This window comes from Pleurodeles waltl, chromosome 10 (assembly GCF_031143425.1).
Source record: "Pleurodeles waltl isolate 20211129_DDA chromosome 10, aPleWal1.hap1.20221129, whole genome shotgun sequence".
Lineage (NCBI taxonomy): Eukaryota > Metazoa > Chordata > Amphibia > Caudata > Salamandridae > Pleurodeles > Pleurodeles waltl.
The window spans coordinates 77,720,223-77,741,978 of record NC_090449.1 but is presented as its reverse complement, the minus strand read 5'-3'; the positions used below and the strand labels follow the sequence as shown (position 1 = coordinate 77,741,978).

General features: G+C 45.8%; 1 protein-coding gene across 7 annotated transcripts in view; it reads left to right on the top strand.

The window, feature by feature from the left end:
• LOC138261124 (testis-expressed protein 2-like) overlaps window positions 1-21,756 on the top strand; it is a 344,587-nt gene that overhangs the window by 170,012 nt on the left and 152,819 nt on the right. For all 7 annotated transcript variants that reach the window (XM_069209794.1, XM_069209792.1, XM_069209793.1 and 4 more), the window contains exons 7-8: window positions 1,489-1,588; window positions 15,348-15,480. In XM_069209794.1, coding sequence (XP_069065895.1) covers window positions 1,489-1,588; window positions 15,348-15,480 — 233 coding nt within the window. The remainder of the gene's footprint in view (window positions 1-1,488; window positions 1,589-15,347; window positions 15,481-21,756) is intronic.

Here is a 21,756-nt window from a genome sequence, read left to right as displayed (position 1 = left end):
TCGTGATGTTGATGGAGTTTTTGTAGATGATGGCGATTCCTCCCCCGATTTGGTTGGCGCGGTCTTTCCGGGCGATCTTGTAGCCGTCGGGGATGGCAATGGCGATGTCGGGAGCTGAGGAGGCGTTCATCCAGGTTTCTGTGACAAAGGCGACATCAGGAGCCGTAGTGTCCAGGAGGTCCCATAGCTCGATGGCGTGCCTGTGGATGGAGCGTGTGTTGAGGAGGATGCACTTGAGGTGGTTGTTGGTGCGCGGGCTGGTGGAGGGACTGCAGGCTCGGTGGAAGGTATACATGCAGGCTTGACAGACGAAGGGTCCATGAGTGCGTTTGGGGCTGGCCTGGTAGCAGTTGGCGGTTGGCCCAGGGTTGAGTGCGTAGAGGGAGGCGGCGTCGTATCTGAGTTGGGGGGTTTGGGTGCGGTGGGGGCCAGGGGGTCTGGTGCTGGGCGCGGTCCAGGCGCGGACAGGCGCAGACGGGCTTGCCTTAGGCGAGCCTTCAGCGTGCCAGTGGCGCGCCCGCTGCGCGCGTCCGCTGCGTGGCTGCCATAAGAGGGAAGGGGGGGGGAGGAGGGGTCAGCTGGGGGGCGGGAGGCGGGAGGGAGGGCAGCGAATGGGCGTGGGGGGTGGGGCCACACGGGGGCAGCGGCGGGAAAGCGGGAGAGCGGGAGGTGAGAGAGCGGGAAGGCAACTAGAGGAAAGGATGGCTAAAGAAAGGAATTAAGAAGGAAAGACAACAGGGGCGAGAAAAGATGGAGAGGAGTCAAGAGAGAAAGGCAACAAGATCGTAAGTCAGCAAGGCAGCAAGAGAGAAAAACGATATGGAAAAAGGGATCACGAGAGAAAAGGCAACAGGATGGGGAAGGAGTCAGGAGAGAAAAAGGCACCAGATGGAAAGGCAACAAGATCGTAAGTCAGCAAGGCAGCAAGAGAGAAAAACAATATGGAAAAAGGGATCACGGGAGAAAAGGCAACAGGATGGGGAAGGAGTCAGGAGAGAAAGGCAACAGGATGAGAAAGGCAGCCAGATGGAGAACAGCGACAGGAGAGAGAGCGGCAGACTGGAAGCAGGTGCAGAGTGGAGTCAGGACCTACACACAGGTGGCAGGGGTCAGGGCAGGTGGAGCTGCAGCGGCGGGGGAGCGACCTACCCAAGGCAAGGGTATGTAAGATGTAAGGGTATGTAGCAAGGGGATGAGAGGTGGAGTTGGAGCCGAGAGACTAGTTTGGGACTGTCGGCTGAAAACCAAGGGTATAGGGGATTGAATTAACCAGGAGTCTATCGATGCACTGTGATAATGGTAGAGAGGTGCCGGGAAAGACTGCGGTATAGTAATGCCCACCTGAGATGCGAGGATACAGGTCATGATGAATCTGTCCCTTGGAAAGGAGAAGCCCTGATGTGGAAGTAGTTCAGCGTGATAGGATAGGAGGACACAGACTGTTAAAACGGATGATCATTGATGCATTTTCCTTCATTTCTTCTACAGTTGCCGTACTTTATGAACGAGCTGACTCTCACAGACCTGGACATGGGGACATCTGTGCCTCTCATTCTCTGTGCTTCTGCCCCAACACTTGATAACAGAGGTAAGAGCATGGTCGAATGCGTTTGGGCAGCAGCGCTTCTATGTACATCCACCGGCGAGGACAGGAGCAACATGAGTCCATTAGTGTGCTGTTCTGTAGAATTTGAGACATTTTGAAATGGCTTCATAGCACACTTATGCCTCTGTAAATGACTTATGTTGGAAACGGTGGAGAGGGAGAAGAAAGATCACACCTTGTTTCAGCAGCAGGACATAAATAGAATTTAGGAACCCAGATATATTGCCAAAGCAAGCTTTTCTCCATAGGAAAATGCCTCACAAACCAAACCCACTATTCTGCCACAAGACCGTGTTCCCTTCAAAGGATCAATCCATCAGTAACTCTAAAACTTCAGCTACAATGCCGTCTCTATCAAAGGCACAATTACTTTCAACAAACCAAACCTCCTGCTACAACACCATGCCCAAAGGTCACTTACCAGCATCCTTTTCACTATTACTGTAACAAGACTATGTGAAGAGCAGGCCTCTCTGCATAGGACCAGATCTCTTGCCACAAAACTATGCCTAATGTCAGGAGGCACACCTGCTGCCACAATATACTGCAGCTAACATTAAAGCATACCTCCTGCACAAAAAGGCCATCCCTCCCTTCGTATAAGTTATCATCTTGGGGGGACCCTCCCATGTTGTCTGCCACATCTCCTGTCAAGATACCACACCTTCCTACACACACTGCTTGCCACAGGAACATTGGTCCGGTTTTGTAACCACACTTCCTGTGACAAGGTCACTTCGCACGTGGAGCAGTGTCCTCTAAGTACAACACCAATTTCATTAAAAGCCCAAATACCCTGCATAAGACATGCCTTCTGTCCTGTCTCATTACCAGTTTCCTGCCTCAAAACAATACCTGCTGCCACAGACTAATGCTTCCTGACATCAGACCACACTTTTTGAAACAGCACTTCTCTGACTTCACGAACGCAGCTTCAGCAGTTAGAAAACACATGCAGAAGCAAGCTTAGCACCTCCTGTCCTGGGACCACTACCACAGCTGCATGACCTGCTAAAATACCACACATCTGGTACAAGGCTACAGCTTCTGCGACTGTGTCAAGCTTCCCTAAGATGACCAGGAGTCATGCGTCTTGTCACAAGAATATGATTCCTACATCAAGACCTAACTTTTACCATGATATGTCACTTTCTACCACATCACATGACCTACTACCACGAAATCACGCTTCTTGCCTTGTGATCACAACTCCTACCACAAAACATAGAGTTGGGTATCTTTGAAGATTTGTCGCTAAGCGTAGAGTCCTCCAGAACCACTCGAATGAACATGTTAATTCCATAGGTGCTAGGTCCATCCTGGTCATTGTCTGCTGGCTGCACGTGGAGACAGGGTGAGAGGGGTGCATTAGCACCCATGGGACCCATGTCTGGACATGGCCGCCCCACCCATCTGCACATTACCTTCTGTTATTTCCATCTCAAGAATGTTGTTTGACCAACAACTGTTCTCCCATCTGGGCTTCCAGCAAACTTTTGAAACACTCCTAAGGTTGAGGGAAGGGACCATCTCTGATATGTCATAAAGTCACGTGTACGACCTTCCATCTGTCCCCCATATTGCAGAGAGGTACCTGATGACTTTAACCAGACATCTGGTAACCAAAAGAGAGAATTAATTTTTGTGATCAGATAAACATACTATCTCTTCACCAACAGATTCAGAGAAGTGCTACTCACAGAACTAAATACTATGGCTGACACAATACAGTGAATCAAACCTTGTAAATAGCACCAAGAAGGTGCGAGCGTTAACGCGCTGGAAACTTTTGGGTGCAACCTTTACATGTAGTTATTTATGGTTCTGCAGGCGACTGCTGGTATATGTCCCCAAGGCTAGAGCTGGTAAACCCTGGTGTTAAGATTGTTCACTGCACTGAGTTCTTGCGGGTGAGAACTGTGTGTAATCTGCTTGTCGCAATTTTGATTCCTAACAATGCTGACTCAGCCTTTGATCCTTCCGAGGTTTGTAAAATTAGGTCCAATTTCAATTGCATAATAATTGTGTATAAAAATGTTCTATTTAAAAGAATTTTGGATAAAAGCAATACATAAACAACATAATTATTATTGTCCGTGACAAAGTTATTCACCCCTCCCTCTTCGGCATGACTGAAACCCTCAGAGAAGAAAAACGGGTAATTACATGCATTTCACCTTACAAAAGCCAATGTTTATGGGAAGCACTGCCAACAACATCCTTTCACTCACTACTTTTAAAAAAGTTAGGGGTTCCGTCTTCTCCCCGACCTCGTCTTGTACTATGAGATCTTCATCTACCGTAAAACCAGCCCCACTGACATGAAACCAGCCCTCCTCACTCAAGGCTTGACTTTCTTTCACTGGATCAGACTCCCATCCCTATACTCGCTCTACGTGGCAAGCTGCGCTGCCTCTCCTGGAGCGACACGCCCTCGCACAAGACACCCTACAACAGAGGTCTCCAAACTTTTTAATGCCGCACCCCCCAGTTGAAAAATAAAAATCATTGGGCCCCCCTCAGAATTTTTCACAATTATTTTATAAACATGGCAATGTTTAAATATGTCTAAACCTATTTAAACATTGCAGTTAAGTACTATTACCTTTTTAAAACTGCAATAACATGCTTCTGCTTAAAACAAAGGCCTGTTATCTGTATAATATTCCTTTTGGCCAGACCCTCCCCCCCCCCCCCACACCCATCACTTGAGGCTCCCCTATGGGGGCCCGCCCCCCAGTTTGAAGACCTCTGCCCTACAAGAAGTTCATTTCAGTGGAAATACTCGATCTAACACGTTTAAAAGGAATCATTCACACCGCAGTCCCAAAGCCGGTGCATGTATCTCCTGGTGGCATAGTGCCAGGGTTAACTTGAGGCCCCCCCTGTCAGAAGACTCTTTGCTGCAATGAAACTCTCCTGACGTAAGCCGGTAAAAGATCACCGTCTTGTACGCTAAAGGTCAGGCCCTCTTCTCCAGGACCTCTCACTGACAATAATCCTGACTCCTGCCGCGACAGCAAGACGACTGCTGAAACCCTATGGTAGGGCAAGGAGCTATACAAATAAGCAGCCCTATAGAACACCACATAACGCCAGCCTCCTAGTCCAACAGCTCAAGGATTCTTGGAAATAAGGTGATGAAGGCATCCGGTGTGTATGACGTATTTCCGGCTGGTTACACGTTATAGTCTTTACACTGTGGGCGCACAGCACGGTCCAACCAGCACTGGCTGAAATAGTCAAACCATAAATGAGTCCCGACTGCTTCCTGCGCTCAGAAATCTGCATTTATGATGATAAATGTTCCCAACCATTGGTGATTGACAGGCCGGTAAAATGTTGTGGTAAATCTGAACTCAACATATGACCGCCTTTTGGAGCACGGTGTGCAACACAATGACACTGAGTGTGGAGCTGCTTCAGCAGAAACTGCTCAGCCTGAGGGCATTTCAGCACTTGGACAGCTCCCTAGAAATATACAGAGAGGTGTGTCCTAGTCCCAAACGCCACCGCGCGCGCTTTCTCTCTCTCTCGCCCTTTTCCTACCACTGTTCCTCTTCCTCGGTCTGTATTTGTTTTTCTCTCTCGCTCTCGCTTAGGCTCTTTCTCTATAAATATAATGGTTGATGCCTTTTTTGTAGCTTCAACTCTAAGGCCCTCCTTATAAGTGATCCGTAATTTTTGTGATGTTTATCGCGTCTGATAAAATCCGATGCCGCTGTGCCACAATTTATTGGGTATGATAAATACCTCCCAGCTATACATTTTTGAGGAATAAAATGCAGATCTTTGTGCTTACTGCTCCAAAATCCACGTGTTCTGGTAAATACTGGGCACCTTTCTCCCAATAAACCTTCTACTAAACACAAAATGCTTTAATGCAATATGTAACAGCAGTTACTGCACAAATCACAATTAACCGGCATACTTATGAGATTTTTAGTCTCTTTCCCTCAATCTAATCCGAGCCTTCTCTCTCACCATCTCTCTCCCCCTGTCCAGTGGTGGCTGCCATAAATCTCAAGGGGGGGAATAATATATTTTTTTAAACGTACCTCTACTGCAGCTTCCTCTCCTCGCTCTTGATGGTGTCCCAGCAGTCCCTGGGACACCAGCACAGGCTCCCAATACAACCCTGGTGCTGCTCTCACGCTATACCTAGCATGAGAGCAGCACCAGGATTGGTCTGGGCGGCTTGGTCTGCCGCTCAGACAGTGCTTTGGAGCCTGTGCTGTTTCTCCAACCCAGATGTGCAACACAGCCGGGTTGGAGAAACCTAAGTGCGCATGTCAGTTTGGCCAGTCAAACTGACATGCTCACTTAAGTGCACTCCACTCCTCCTCCTCCCTCCTATGGCCCAGCCATGCCCTTCCCTGCACACACTGGCTGAGCCAGCAGCTGAAAAAATAAAATGATAGTAAAATATTGTTTTATTTTTCAGCTGCTGGCTCTTAGCCAGTGGGGCAAAGCTCCTTAGCCATTGCGGAGGAGCCGTCACTGCCCCGTCTCTCACATTTCTCTCTCACCTTTTTTCTCATCTGTGACCCCAATCTCCCTCCGCGCCTCCCTCTGGTCTCACTGAGAAGGTGATCCAGTGTTTACCGACAGATCCTCATATACACACGCATGTATTAGATACATACAAATGGCACATCTCAGGCTCATGTGTAGATCAATGTATATGGAGGCACAAGGGCACATTTAGAGAAAAGCTTATTACACTTTTTGGGAAAATTACCTAAAGATAATGAAGTAACGTCTTTCTGTAATCCACGTAATATGCAAATGTGAGAGAATTGTTTTTGTACCAGTTCAGAGTTTCTGTAAAAGGGCCATTGGTGCTCAAGGCCGCACTGGCTCTACCAGGCTTCGGGCGTTTCTCAAGGAGACTGGAAGGGTGGGAGACCTCTTTTTTTACTGGGGGCCGTTTGTTTAGCAGTGCAGCAGTTTTTAAAACTCTACAGAGTTCCTTGATATCCAGCAATTTTCAGGCAACAATAAAAGTGCCAAGATAGCTCTGGCGATTAATGTACCTGCTGCAGAGAGCTCAGGGTTTTGTCTAGTGGCAGTTTTGGCTCATCTAAGGTAACGCTTAGGGTTAATATGCCTGCTGCAAAGAACATGTACTCTGCAGATCACAGAACGGTATTTTATATGCATAGCTCAGTGGAATGCTGCTTTTGTCACAGAGCTCCATTTGTTACTGTGCAGTTCATAAGTTACAATCATAATCTAGCACAGTGAGCTATGAACTGCCATCAAAGATCTGAATGCAAACTGCATGGTACAGGTTAAAAAAGTATTTTTTCCCAGTCTTTGATTATCCTAATTTTGCTAAAACAAAGGGTTTGTATGCATAGAAATAAATTGTTGTTAGTAAAGTCAACCCTAACTACTGTGTTACGTTCTGAATCCTGAATTTATACTTCCCCAGACCAGACAGTTATAAAATGCCTATCAGTGTGGACGACGTGAATCCTAAACCTTGTAGCCCCCTTTGTCAACAATTTCTATACACCGATTTACACATGTATGATTCATTGCCTCTGTATGTGTGTGTGATGTAAAGTGCTACAACACCCTACACTGGAATGTCAGGTGCTATAAAACAAATGAAATACATGTGAGGGAGGGGCTACGGAGAGATGAGAAGCACTGTTAGAAGGTGATGGTGAAGGAATCATTGAAGGACCTCAATAAAGATTGCGGTATCCTGGTGCAGTGTAAGGTCATCATTTACTATGCTTTAAAAGTTAGTACAATTCATAATATATAATATAATAATATAATATAATATATAATGAAAGTGTGTTGTAGAATGCACCAGTTTGTAATTTTTTCCCAAATTTTCTCGGGAGGACAGAGCCCCCCAAAACCCCATCGTAGTGGTCTGGCTCCCTTGCTATGCTCCCTCTAGCGCTGATCTGACAAAATTTAGCATGGGCTACTTTGGGTTCCCAGTCTGGCCTAGTTTGTGCTAAGCAGACAAATACCTAGGGGCATATTTATACTCTGTTTGCACCGCATTTGCGTCATTTATTTACATGCAAATGTGGCGCAAACTTAACTCCATATTTAAATTTTGATGCTAGACTCGCCTAGCGTCAAAATATTGGAGTTTGCACCACTTTTTGGATGCGTGAACCTACCTTGCATCAATGAGATGCAAGGTAGTTGTTACCATTCAAAAAATTACGCTATCCCCATAACACCATCTTTATCCCCCGTGCTAATATGATGCACGGATGAGAGGCGGACCAAATAATGGTACTAAGCTTGCTTAGCGCATTATTTAACGCCTGGGTCAGACCAGGCGTTAGGGGACCTGTGGAGCCATTTCCATGGTCAACACCATGGAATGGGTCCACAGGTGCCCACCCTAAGCCCCAGCAACACTCCCACCCACACCAGGGGAGTACAACAGGATGGGGGACCCCATCCCAGGTAAGTATAGGTAGGTATTTCTTTAAAAATGTTCTAAGTGCCATCGGCGGCCCTGACATGGGGCCCCCTGGGCATGGCACTGGGTGCAATGGCCATGCCCAGGGGACACTGGTCCGCTGTAGTGACCATTGGGATGGTGGGCATGACTCCTGTCCTTTCTAAGACAGGAGTCATATTTTTGGATGGTTGCTCGTCTGGAAATGACGCGAGTCTAGTTAGCGGCATTTTTTTAGCCGCTAATAGGTTAGCGGCATTTTCTGTCGCACAACCTCCTTTTCCCCAGTCGCCACCCCCACCCGGTTAGCGTCTTTTTTTTTTTAACGCTAACCCAAGTATAGCGCCGGCTTGCACCATTTGTTAAATATGGCACCCGGCAGGCGCTGTAGAATGGCGCAATTCGGTGCCAAACTTTATGATACAAAACTGCCTAAAAAAATTTGATAATTTAATGTCCATGTTAGCTTGCAATGCAGCGAAGGAGTATTGTAGCAGGAGGAAGCTACAATGAGTCCATATTTTCCCATATTTGGTTTAAAAAAACAGAGTGTCGTGCAGACTTAGGAAGTGTTGGCTTGTGTGCAGTGCTTCTTTTGAGTCCCTGCCCTCCCACAGCAGTCCGCACCTATCCCATCATGCATCAAGCAGTCACTGGACCGGCACGTCACCAGGATCAGGCTTTGAGCCCTACTGAACTGTCCCCTCATCGTGTGAAACAAGACTGCACGACGGCTGAAGGTTGCAATGACCTCCAGCTGCGGCTGACACTTTTAATACCTCCCCTCCTCACATCCGATTCACGCTCACACGGCACCAGGAAAAGAGGCGATTATCCGAGGGCCTAATTCTCTCTTTAGCGGCTTAGTCAATGCCGAAAGCAGGCTGGTGTTTATCATCCGCTCGCGGGCGCGCGCGCGAGGGGCCGCAGGTCACCAGCCATTCACGGTCAGGTGTAAGGTGGGGCCTTCTGTCATCAGCTGGATATGAGAGAAGAGAGAGGACACAGCGAAAGAGAGGCGAGGAGCAGAGAAAGACCGGCAGAGACTGAGATGAGTGATGGCAGGGAAAAGTAAAAAAAAAAAAAAAGAAAAAGAAGAACAGAGAAAGCAAAGAAAGAGAGAATGGCTCGGAGACAAAGGAAGGAGTAAAAAGAAGAAACACATAAAACGAAAAGCTGGGCAGATAAAGAGGAACTGGGAAAGAGAGGCAGAGAACATGGACGTCCATTCACCAATGTGCCAGAGGTAGTGGAAGTGACATCACACACCCTTGACCTTAATGACATCACAGGAGGTGACATCATATGACCTTGGACCCTTAATATTCTTAGGAAGTGATGGCACAAGAACTTAAGCATGATAACATCATCATAATTGACATAGTCGACGTCCATAATAAATGCATGGATCTTATTATAACACAGCATAGAGCAGTGCTTGTTTCAGGTACCACTTGCATCAGGGTGCTGACATGATATGCCAGGGGAACATTACTCGTTTCTCTTAGTTTTACTTGAAACATGATTCGTCATCTGAAGAGGATATAGTGCCACAAAACGCACAACAGCATTGAGAACCTACATTTTTTATACCACAAATTGTCACACTTTACTAGTTCCCCTACCTGTCATCCGAAGTCATGCACCTGCCATGGAAGGAACTGCCTCCTGAATGCCAGTGCCAAAACTTTGCAATGGGTGCCTATTTTAGGCAAAGATTACCTTCAGTACGCCATGGTCAAAGGCACACTTGCAAGCATAACACGACATTCTTGCACATGCTCACTTATGTGCACTCATTCACACTTAAACTCTCATTCATTCATTGTCACTCACTTACACTTGCTCATTCATTCCCACTCACACTTATGCTCACTCACCGCCACTCACTCATTGTGCCTACACTCCCTCACACTTATACTCATTCATTCTCACCTATATACTCTCAAGGTTTTGCAGTCACTCCTTCTCTCACTCACGTATTCTCACTCACTGACTCATTTATACTCACTGACACCTAAAGACACATTTATTAAAAACAGATAGCCCCATGCAGTGTAGCAACCAAATTTATTACGCTGCATTGCACTAGGGGAAGAGAGCACTGCAGAGTCACGGCTACTAAGTTGTGGCACTTCTCCTCTCCTTCCCAACGCTGGCACCCGGACAGCCAGCCGAGCACCACACATTGCTTTGCACCACTGTGAAAAGGTGTGCACATGATGTCTAGCATAGGGTTTGTACTTGAAGGGTAACCTTTCGGTGCAAAATACTATGCCAAGATAAACTTTTCACACATTGCATGTGTGTTGTCTAGTGCAGCACACATGCAATGTGTAAATAGTTAGAAAAAAGTAAATCCCTTCTGCAACGTAATGCCTTCCTCAAGAAGGCGTTATTTTTGGGGGCAAAGCCCTGTCTAACATTTTTAGTAGATAGCGCTTTGCATCAAGATACCTGGATTGTAGCATGGAAACGCCACATGATACCCAAGGTAGACCCCTGTGATACAAAGTAGCACCAAGCAGCAAAAAGCATTATTTGTGCTAATGTAAAGCTACTTCTCAGTGTAAAAATGTTTTGCACTGGAAAGTAAATAGTTTATCAAGTCTTTGCACCAGGTCGTACAACTTTGTGGGACTTTGCAACAGCACACAGTCTTTATAAATCTGCCCCACTATATCAGTCATTCTCACTACTTCTCACTCACTGTTACTCGTTTTCACACACATACACATGCTCACACATAGAACCTCACACACATGCTCACTCACACTGCATTCACACAACATACATGTAAAAGCATTTTATTTTACTTACCACTGCTACCAGAGAAGGTCCTGTTCCACCTCTGGCTGTTTAATTTCTTATTATGCTAATAATGCATCAAAAACTGTTCTTCACTATTAACTTATATAAATTGGGCGGAAAAGGAGTCTGAGACCAACAACGACAGTGGTGTGCCGCACCAGTGTACGTGGCACTGTTTTTGCCACCTCTGAGCCCAGCGGTCACAAAAGCAGTGCCTGTGGTCACAAGGGGCAAGCCGGTGTTGCTGCTGCAGCCCCTGTCAGACCCTAAATGCCACTCATGGCAGAAAGAAGAGGGGAGAGATATGGAACAGAGAAAGGAGTGGATAAACACAGAGAAACAGGGAGCAGGGAAGAGAGACAGGGGAGATTGGTGTCAGAAGTAGGACAGTTGAAAGAGAAAGACATAAAAAGAGAGAGACAAAGAGAAAGATGGAGAGGAAGTGAGACAGAAAGAAAGACTAAGTGGAAGAGAGATAGAAGAGTGAGAGAGCACGGTGGTGAGGGGGACACAGAGGAGACAGATGATACAGGGGGAGGGGACAGAGAGACAAAGGCCCTCATTCTGACCCTGGCGGTGTCTCACCGCCAGGGCAGAGGGCAGAGGAAGCACCGCCAACAGGCTGGCGGTGCTTCCGGGGCATTCTGACCGCGGCGGTAAAGGCGCGTTCAGAAAAGGGAAACCGGCGGTTTCCCGCCGGTTTTCCCCTGCCCCTGTGAATCCTCCAGGATTCCGACCCCCTTCCCGCCAGCCTGGTTCTGGCGGTTTTCACCGCCAGAACCAGGCTGGCGGGAACGGGTGTCGTGGGGCCCCTGGGGGCCCCTGCAGTGCCCATGCCAATGGCATGGGCACTGCAGGGGCCCCCTAATAGGGCCCCAACAAGATTTTCAGTGTCTGCATAGCAGACACTGAAAATCGCAACGGGTGCAACTGCACCCGTCGCACCCCAGCAAATCCGCCGGCTCCATTCGGAGCCGGCTTCATCTTTGCTGGGGCTTTCCCGCTGGGCCGGCGGGCGATCTTTTGAAGATCGCCCGCCGGCCCAGCGGAAAGTCAAAATGCTCCCTGCGGTCATTTGACCGCGGGGCGGTGTTTGGGCGGTTTCCGCCCGGCGGGCAGTGCCCGCTGCCCGCCGGGGTCGGGATGACCCCCAAAGTGTAAGAGGGAAAAGACTATGGGCCTGATTACAACTTTGGAGGAAGGTGTTAATCCGTCCCAAATGTGACGGATATACCACCAGCCGTATTACGAGTCTATTATATCCTATGGAACTCGTAATACGGCTGGTGGTATATCCGTCACATTTTGGACGGATTAACACCTCCTCCAAAGTTGTAATCAGGCCCTGTGACTGAAATAGATCAACACTGTGAATGAGAACAGGATAGAGAGAAAGATTGAGACAAAGTGAGTTCAAGTGCCGGAGGACGAACAGATGATCCAGATCCTGCTAGAAGAACCTGGAGTGACAGAAGAGTACTTGTGTGTGTGTCATACCTTTGGGTACCCACAGACTTCTATGTAAAAATACTGAGCAATAACTAGGAGCTTGCAAAGCTTTGGCACTACTTGTTAAGGAACGAGTAATGCAAAAGGAGCATTATTGTATTAAACTGAGTGAGAGAAACAGCCAAAGAGAGGCAGGAGAGATAAAAGGGCTGAGCAGGTAAAGTGATAGAAAACACAGAGCATGTGTGAGGGGTAGAATGAGAGAGATATAAAACAGACTCGGAGAAAGTACAACAAAGGATAGAGGAAGAAAGAAAGCTGGGCGGGAAAGGATAAGAGAAGACGAGAGAGGCAAAAGAGAAAATACAATTCAGAAATATGAAACGGAGAAGGAAATGTAAATATATATATATATATATATATACATATATATATATATATAGAGAGAGAGAGAGAGAGAGAGAAAGAGAGAGAATGTGTGTAAACAAGAGGAAAAAGAGACTTATAGAAATGTATAGAAGCAGCAGAGACAAAAGAGGGAGATATAGGGGTAAGTGAAGAGAAAACACCAGAGCAAGAAAGAGGAGAAGAGAGGAGAGAGACAGACACAGAAATAAATTGAGGCAAATTAAACAAGGAGGGAGAAATAGAAAGAATGAGAGATATTACAGATAAAGAGTGAGAAAACAACATGAAAGAGGAGAGAAGAAGAGGGTAAGGTAGAACAGGAGAGAGATGGATACAGTGAAAGGCAGTATAAAGATCAAATAAAGAGGAGCAGGAGAGGACACAGATTAAAAAACAAGCATTGGCAATGCCACTAGGTCTGGCATTAAAGGACTGTTATATGGTAATGGGAAGTATTATAAGTAGATAGCATGAGAATACATTTGTATTTGTGTGGAAACAAAGAACTGTAAAATATCATTAGTGAAAGTTAAAAGGTCATGTGACAGTTCCACTGTCAATCCAGACCGAAACTTCAATGTAGGTTAATGACTGCTCTCCTCCTATCTGTGCTCCTGCCAGAAAAAAACACCAACATTTATCTAGTTATCTAAGACACTTTAATAACTTTACAATGCCATGTTTGTGTCCCTGAAAGTTCAAGCGCATGCAACTGGATGAGTAAACAAAGTGATCACAGCTGTGTGAAGGGCAGGCACTTTTTTGTAGAAGCACACAGCGTTTGCCCAATGAAATTATGTACTCCTGGCTTCCACATGTGGTGGAGCCAAAGCTTCTCTCCTGGCGATTCTCTCATAATTGTCTTGCAACAGCTGTGCTGTCGAGACAGACCATAACAGGATGCAGATCAAGAAAGAAAGAGGCGGAGCAAGAGGGAGTAGTGGAGTGATGGAAGAGGAGCATAGATAGAAGAAGTGACAGACAAAAGAGAGAAAGTAAGACAGTAACTTCAGGTATGACACAAAGTATGAGATGGAAAAAGAAGGCCCGACATTGGGGAGAGAAAGGATGAGGGGAAGAGTTGGAGAGCGGTTAGACAGAGGGAAGGAAAGAAAGAGGAAAGGAAACAGAAAGAGTGATAACAGGTTTAGAGCGTAGATCGAGAGAAAGCAGTCAATTAAAGAGAAAGGGGGGAAGAGAGGCAGAAAGCATAAGAGAGTAGAGGATAAGTGAGTAAGAATGGCATGAAAATAAAGAATGAAGAAAGAGGAGAGAGAGGTGTGAATGAGGGGAAGGAAATTGGAAGCAAGAGACAGAAATAAGAAATAGAGCTATAAAATGAGTTCCCCATTTATGCCATTGGCTTTCCAGTATTCAGTTATTTTTTGTCTCCACTACTTCTGTCGGAATCTTGTTCTATGATTTAAGTGGCAATCTCTTAATGTAAGTGTACAACCTTACTGCTGATCTGGCCCTGATTAATTCCAGGAGTACCTTCTACCGTAACTTGCTTGTCACTCTTTTCATCCTTTTTCTGTGTTAATTCCATTTGTGTTTTCCACCCATCTGTCCTTTCAAACTTTAGCACATGCTCATTGGGGTGCAATTAAAATGATGCATCTCTGAAATGTAATTTACATGAGTTCACCTCAGGCAGGCATCCGGCATGGAAGTCTGGTGAGCTGCAAGCCTCCTGCCTCAAATTATGCATCTCCTATAGCTACTGCTTTGTGCAATGCTCCTCTCTCCCTGTTGGCTTCCCTTCCATTTTCTTCAAAATTCATACTGTATCATGTTTTATAATATTCTTGTATGTTATATACTACATCTTGATATTTTCTTAAAGTGCTTTTGCATGGGAATGTCTTCTGCGCTGTATTTGTGGCCGGCTCCGCAAAGAGTCTTGGGGCCAGATGTACGAATTTTTGTTTTGCGACTCGCAATTTGCGATCCGTTTGGGAATTGCAAATTGCTAGTCGCATATCAAAATGTACAACAATCTTAAGCACACTGTTAGTGATTCCCATGGGGTCGCAAAGACCTACCTCATCAATATTCATGAGGTAGGTCGCAAATTTGTGACCCCATTGGGAATGGCCGCACTCACAGGGATAGTGGCCCGCTGTGGACAGCAGACCACCATGTCTGTGACTGTTTTTTAAATAAAGCAGTTTTTTTTTCTTAATGCAGTCCTTTTTTGTTTAAAGGAAAACGGGATGCATTACAAAAAAAAATGAAAAGTTTCTTTTCATTTTTTTAGAGTAGGCAGTGGTCCATGGGGCCACTGTCTTCTCTGAAAAAAGTTTTGCATCCCCATTAACAAAGGGGAAGGTGTCCATTTGCGAATGGTTCCCACCAGCTTGAAGTTGGTGGTAATCTGCAAATGTTTTGTGACCACATTCCGGTCGCAAAACATTCACACATACCAGTGCAACTGGCTATTAGGAAGGGACTCCCTTGGCACACCCCTTCCTAATAGCGACTCGTAAAAACATTTTGTGATTCAGTAGTAGATTACCGAATCGTGAAATGGGGTCTGTACATGCATGAATCCTTTGTACATCTGGCCCATAGTGGTCTATTTGGTATTTCACGAGGTATGTTGACTGCTGGTCTCTTCGGTCTTTGTAGGGCTATGGGTGGACATGGAAATCGCCTACACTGGATCACTGCAAATGACGCTCGAGACTAAGATGAACCTGTGCAAGTTGGGGAAGGAGGCAATACAGGGCGTAACTGGCCAGATGGATACCTGCAAAGAAGGGTAAGGCTTACCAAATATCTGTCTGAGATCTGAAATGGCTAGAACGCAGGAGGGATGTCAAAAAAAGAACACAAAAAACTAGTATGAGAGGATATTGAGTGAGTCTATCAGCCAAATGCACAAAGCTTTTTTCTTGTTGCCAATGGCTCGATTCGCAGAATAGGGCCATTTGCTACAAGAAAAAAGCATTTCCCAATGTACGAACCCAATTTTGTGAGTCAGTACTCTATTTACCAAATCGCATAAAGGGTTTGCAAGTCGCAATTAGGAAGGGGCATTCCAAGGCAGTCCCTTCCTAACTACGAGTCGCAGTGGTATGTATGATTGTTTTGTGACCATGAATGTGGTTGCAAAACCAACTGCAGTTAACACCAATTTCAAATTGGTGTTAATCAGTTCACAAACTGGAAGGCGTCCTCAAGGTACCCCTTCCCCTTTGTGAATAGAACGAAAATAGTTTTTCAAAGCAGGTAGTGGTCCCACAGACCCCTGCCTACCCTGAAAAAATGGAAAGAAAACATTTCATTTTTTTGTTTGAAATGCATCCCATTTTCCTTTAATAAAAACGGGCTGCATTTAAAAAAAACTGTTTACATAACAAGCAGTCACAGACATGGTGGTCTGCTGTCCCCATCCCTGTGAGTGCGGCAATTCCCAATGGGGTCGCAAATAGTGACCTACCTCATGAATATTGATAAGATAGGTCATTTGCGACCCCATTGGGAATCGCTAACAGTGTACTTATCACTGTTGTACATTTTGTTGTGCGCCTTACGATTAGCGATTCCCAAATGGATCACAATTTGCAAGTCGCAAAACAAAAGGTCATACACCTGGCCCTCAGACATTCTTCTCCCTTTGTAGAGTTGGCCAAAATGTTTCCATATTTGTGTTTCGAAGATAACATCTTCCAAGAGTGTTTTCTGTTGCTCATTTTTTAAATTAAATCATTATCAGCCAGTGCAAGGTCCTTAAAAACAAAGACCATCAAGATTAACAACCACGCCTGGGAAAGAATCAACTCCTTTCTTTCTTTGGGCATGAAATTTGTAGGAGAACAAAACTTACTGGCAGCATATTTGATTCTCTATTAATATTGGTAGAGTTAATCTTCCCTTAATGCTAAAATTGTACAACACAAATAGTGTACCTGTCACCTTTTAGGCTGTTGGCTTTTGGTGTTCATATAATGCACAGGGTCTGTGGATGGAGAAAAAACAAGTATATCAGGCACCTGCTTCGTCTTCCAGTTACCACTGATGTACCTGGAGGGTAAGATCATCTTACCCCACTCTTACTTTGGTTCCACTGTTTGGCTAAATTCTGCTACTCAGCAAACCTGGTCTTTGGCTTTTGCTGTGTTGGCATCATAATATACTTCCTCTGTTCCAGGGCTAAAGCACACCAATAATCATTTAACTTGGCTAGGAGCTCCCGAGGTCTGCTTGTAGCTAGACAGACCCCGGCGTGGTGAGCGACATACAGTCCAGGAGCTGTTTCTCAACCACACATGTTCAGAACAGAAGCACAGATGTATCCATGAAGCCACCAGTTAGACATTCTGTCATGTTAAAGTGTCTTGAGGGCATTGGGTCCTATTTATTGGTGGCCATCAGCAGGAATTGCAGGAATGTACATTCCTTCTTTAGGCTGGGATCTATAGGAGGTTGGCCAAGCTTCCCAAAAATGTAGGCATCAGAGTGAAATGCACCCAACGTCCTTGTAAACGTTTTCCCTACAGTTGTATTTGCATTTCTTCCTTTTCTGTGACTACAATACTTTTCCAGGTAAACCCTATGTTCGATGGCATGTGTAGCTGCAGATACACATGCTATGCACAGGTCCTGCCATCTAGTGTTGGGCTCGGAGTGTTACAAGTTGTTTTTCTTCAAAGAAGTCTTTTCGAGTCACAGGACCGAGTGACTCCTCCTTTTCGGCTCCATTGCGCATGGGCATCAACTCCATCTTAGATTGTTTTCTTTCTGCCATCGGGTTCGGACGTGTTTCTTTTCACTCCGGTTGTTCGAGTCGGAAAAGTATTACAAACTCTCTAAATTCATCGGTATTGTTTTCGATCGAGTACCATCTATCATCGACACCTCGGTACCGGCGGACACACATCTCTACTTGCCCTTCGGGGCACCCGCGCCCAACTTGGGCCTGGTCGGCCCGACCAAAAGTCTTGTCGAAGCCTCATGGACCGGACCCCGTTTATATTCTGCCCTCTGTGCCACGCCAAGTATCCTTACACGGACCAACATCTAGTCTGTAACCTGTGTCTATCTCCAGACCACTGAGAGGATACTTGCGAGGCCTGCAGATCCTTCAGCTCGAAAAAGACTCTGCGAGACCGAAGAGCACGAAGGTTAGAGATGGCGTCCAGAAGCACCGAACGCCTCGACGCAGAAGAGGAGATGATCCACACCGTTCGGGGGTCCGACTCCGAGCATGAGTCCGACAACGACCGACCGATAACAGCGGGCCCGCACGTGAGTACGCTTGCCCCAACCCAATCCAAGCCCAAATACAAGGCCTCGGGGATGCCACTGCCAGAAAGCCATGGCTCCACCCGTAAGAAAACTACCAGTGACCAAGCAACATCTTCAGCACCGAGAAAGGCCACGCCACCGAAGCCTTCAGACTCGAGCCGAGGCACAGGCTCCGAAATCCTCAAGCACCGACCCATCGAGTCGAAGCCTCGAAAATACCTCTCGGAGCCGAGGCCAACAACTACTTCAGGCCTTTCGATCCCGAAGAAACCAGCTTTGGAGCTGAAAAAAGACACATATAGAGAGGAGCATGGACTTTCCAAGCAATTGAAAGAAAGCCATAGATTTGCAGAAGAACGTACGCAAATGGAGGATTTTGACGAAAAACAGGCCAGAATCCAAATTCATAAAGACACTGGCAAAACCCTCACTGCACCTCCTCTAAAAACAAAGAGGAAACTGGCCTTTCAAGGACATTTGGACACTGACCTGCCACCGGCTAAAGTGCCAAAACCAAGACAAAAATCTCCGCCTCCTCAGTTTTCACCTCACCAGTCTCCTCCTCATTCTCCTCAACTAACTGTCTCCCCGCCTGTTACCCCCACTGCACAGTCTCCAGCACACTCTGCACAGTCACGCCAGGATGACACTGACCCATGGGACCTTTATGATGATCCCATTTCAGACAATAGTCCAGAGTGCTATCCATCAAAGTCATCACCTCCAGAGGATAGCACCTCATATACACAGGTTCTAGCTAGGGCAGCGGCATATCATAACGTAGCCATGCACACAGAACCTCTTGAGAATGATTTTTTATTTAACACGTTGTCCTCAACTCATGCCACCTACCAGAGTCTACCCATGCTTCCTGGCATGTTAAAACATGTGCATCAGATCTTCCAGGAACCAGTTAAAGCAAGAGCAATCACTCCAAGGTTAGAAAATAAATATAAGCCACCTCCTTCAGACCCAGCTTTTATTACCAAACAGCTACTCCCAGATTCCATAGTCGTCAGCGCAGCAAGGAAGAGGGGTAATGGCCAGTCATCTGGGGACGCACCCCTACCAGATAAAGAAAGTAAAAAATGTTATGCTGCAGGTAAAAGGGTGGCATCACAGGCAGCTAATCAATGGCGTACAGCCAATTCCCAAGCGCTAATGGCCAGATACGACAGGGCCCACTGGGACGAGATGAAATACATTATCCAGCATCTCCCCAAAGACCAACAGAAGAGAGCCCAGCAAGTAGTAGAGGAGGGACAGGCAATTACCAACAATCAGATCAGGTCAGCGTTAGACTCTGCAGACACAGCAGCAAGAACTATTAATACGGCTGTCACCATTAGGTGACACGCATGGCTTAGGTCGTCAGGCTTTAAACTTGAAATCCAGCAGGCTGTTCTTAACATGCCTTTTAACGAACACCAACTATTTGGCACACAGGTTGATACAGCCATTGAGAAAATGAAAAAAGACGTTGGCACTGCAAAAGCTATGGGGGCGCTTTACTCAACTCAATACAGAGGCTCATTTCGAAAGCCTCAATATAGGGGAGGCTTTAGACCCCAAACATGTGAGCCATCTACCTCCCAATCCAAACCCTCTTACCAGACACAATACCAGAGAGGGGGGTTTCGGGGAACCTACAGAGGACAATTTCCCAGATCTAGAGGAAAATATCAGCCCTCAAAGCAACCCATGCATACCAAACAGTGACTTCATCCAAATCTTCCCTCACCACACTTCCCTTGTGGGAGGAAGACTGCAAAAGTTCCACACCCACTGGTTACCCATCACAACAGACAATTGGGTCTTATCCATAATCCAACATGGTTACTGCATAAAGTTCGCACAAACTCCTCCAGATATACCCCCAAAACCACACAAACTCTCCTCTTAACATATTTCAATATTGCAAACAGACGTACAGGCACTAATACTCAAACAAGCCATAGAGCTTGTGCCACATCATCAAAGAGGAACAGGGGTTTACTCCCTGTATTTCCTCATTTTCAAAAAAGACAAAACATTGAGACCAATACTAGATCTCAGAACTCTCAATCTTTACATCCTATCAGAACACTTTCACATGGTAAACTACAGGATGTAGTCCCACTGTTACAACAACAAGATTTTATGGCAACACTGGATCTAAAAGATGCGTATTTTCACATACCCATCCACCCAGCGCACAGAAAATATCTCAGATTTTTAACACAAGGAAAACATTACCAGTTCAAAGTGTTACCTTTCGGGAGTATTTACAAAATGCCTTGCCGTAGTCGCAGCATACATAAAAAGACAACATATCCATGTCTTTCCATATCTCGATGACTGGCTAATAAAGGCCAACAGTCAAACACAGTGCCAATATCATACACGTTATGTAATAAACACCCTACACACACTAGGGTTGTCAATAAACTACCAAAAATCACAGCTACAACCAGCTCAAGTTCAACAGTATTTAGGAGCCACATTAAACACCCAAAGAGCACTTGCAAGCCCAAGTCCACAAAGGGTACAATCATTCCACAACATATTACCAAAAATCCAGCCAAACCAACAGTACACAGTCAAATTTGTCATGAAACTGTTGGGCATGATGGCATCCTGCATCGCCATTGTCCCAAACGCAAGACTAAACATGCGGCCCTTACAACAATGCCTTGAAAAACAATGGTCACAGGCACATGGTCATCTTCAAGATCTAGTGTTGATAGACCGCCAAACACACATCTCGCTTCAGTCGTGGAATTCCACAAATTTAAACAAAGGGTTGGCCATTTCAAAACCCTGTGCCTCACGCCATTCCTACAACAGATGCATCAATGATTGGATGGGGAGCACATCTCAACAATCACAACATTCAGGGACAATGGAATACCAAACAAAAACAACTTCACATAAATCACTTAGAACTGCTAGCGGTATTCCTAGCACTAAAAGCTTTTCAACCTCTTCTTGTTCACAAACACATTCTCATCAAAACAGACAACATGACAACAATGTACTACCTGAACAAACACGGAGGAACCCACTCATCACAACTTTGTCTTCTAGCACAAAAAATATGGCATTGGGCAATTCACAACAACATTCACCCTGTAGCACAGTATATTCCAGGGATTCACAATCAATTAGCAGACGGTCTCAGCCGGGATCATCAGCAAACACACGAGTGGGAAATTCACCCCCAAGTACTTCACAAGTACTTTCGCCAGTGGGGAACACCAGACATAGATCTATTCGCCACCAGCTGGAACGCAAAATGCCAACACTTCGCATCCAGGTACCCACACCCTCTATCCAAGGGCAATGCTCTATGGATCAACTGGTCAGGGATATTTGCTTACACTTTTCCCCCTCTCCTGCTCATTCCATTTCTGGTCAACGAATTGTGTCAAAACAAACTCAAACTCATACTTATAGCACCAACGTGGGCATGTCAACCATGGTACACAACATTGTTAGACCTGTCACTAGTACCACACATCAAACTACCAAACAGGCTAGATCTGTTGACACAAAACAAACAACTGATCAGGCACCCCAATCCAGCAATACTCAATCTAGCAATCTGGCTCCTGAAGTCTTAGAGTTTGGATATCTACATCTTCCACCAGAATGTATGGAAGTAATCAAACAAGCAAAAAAAAACATTACCAGGCAGTGCTATGCAAACAAATGGAAAAGGTTTGTCTTTTACTGCCAATCCAAACACATAACACCTCTTGCTGCATCCTTACAAGACACTGTAAGTTATTTACTTCATCTACAAAAA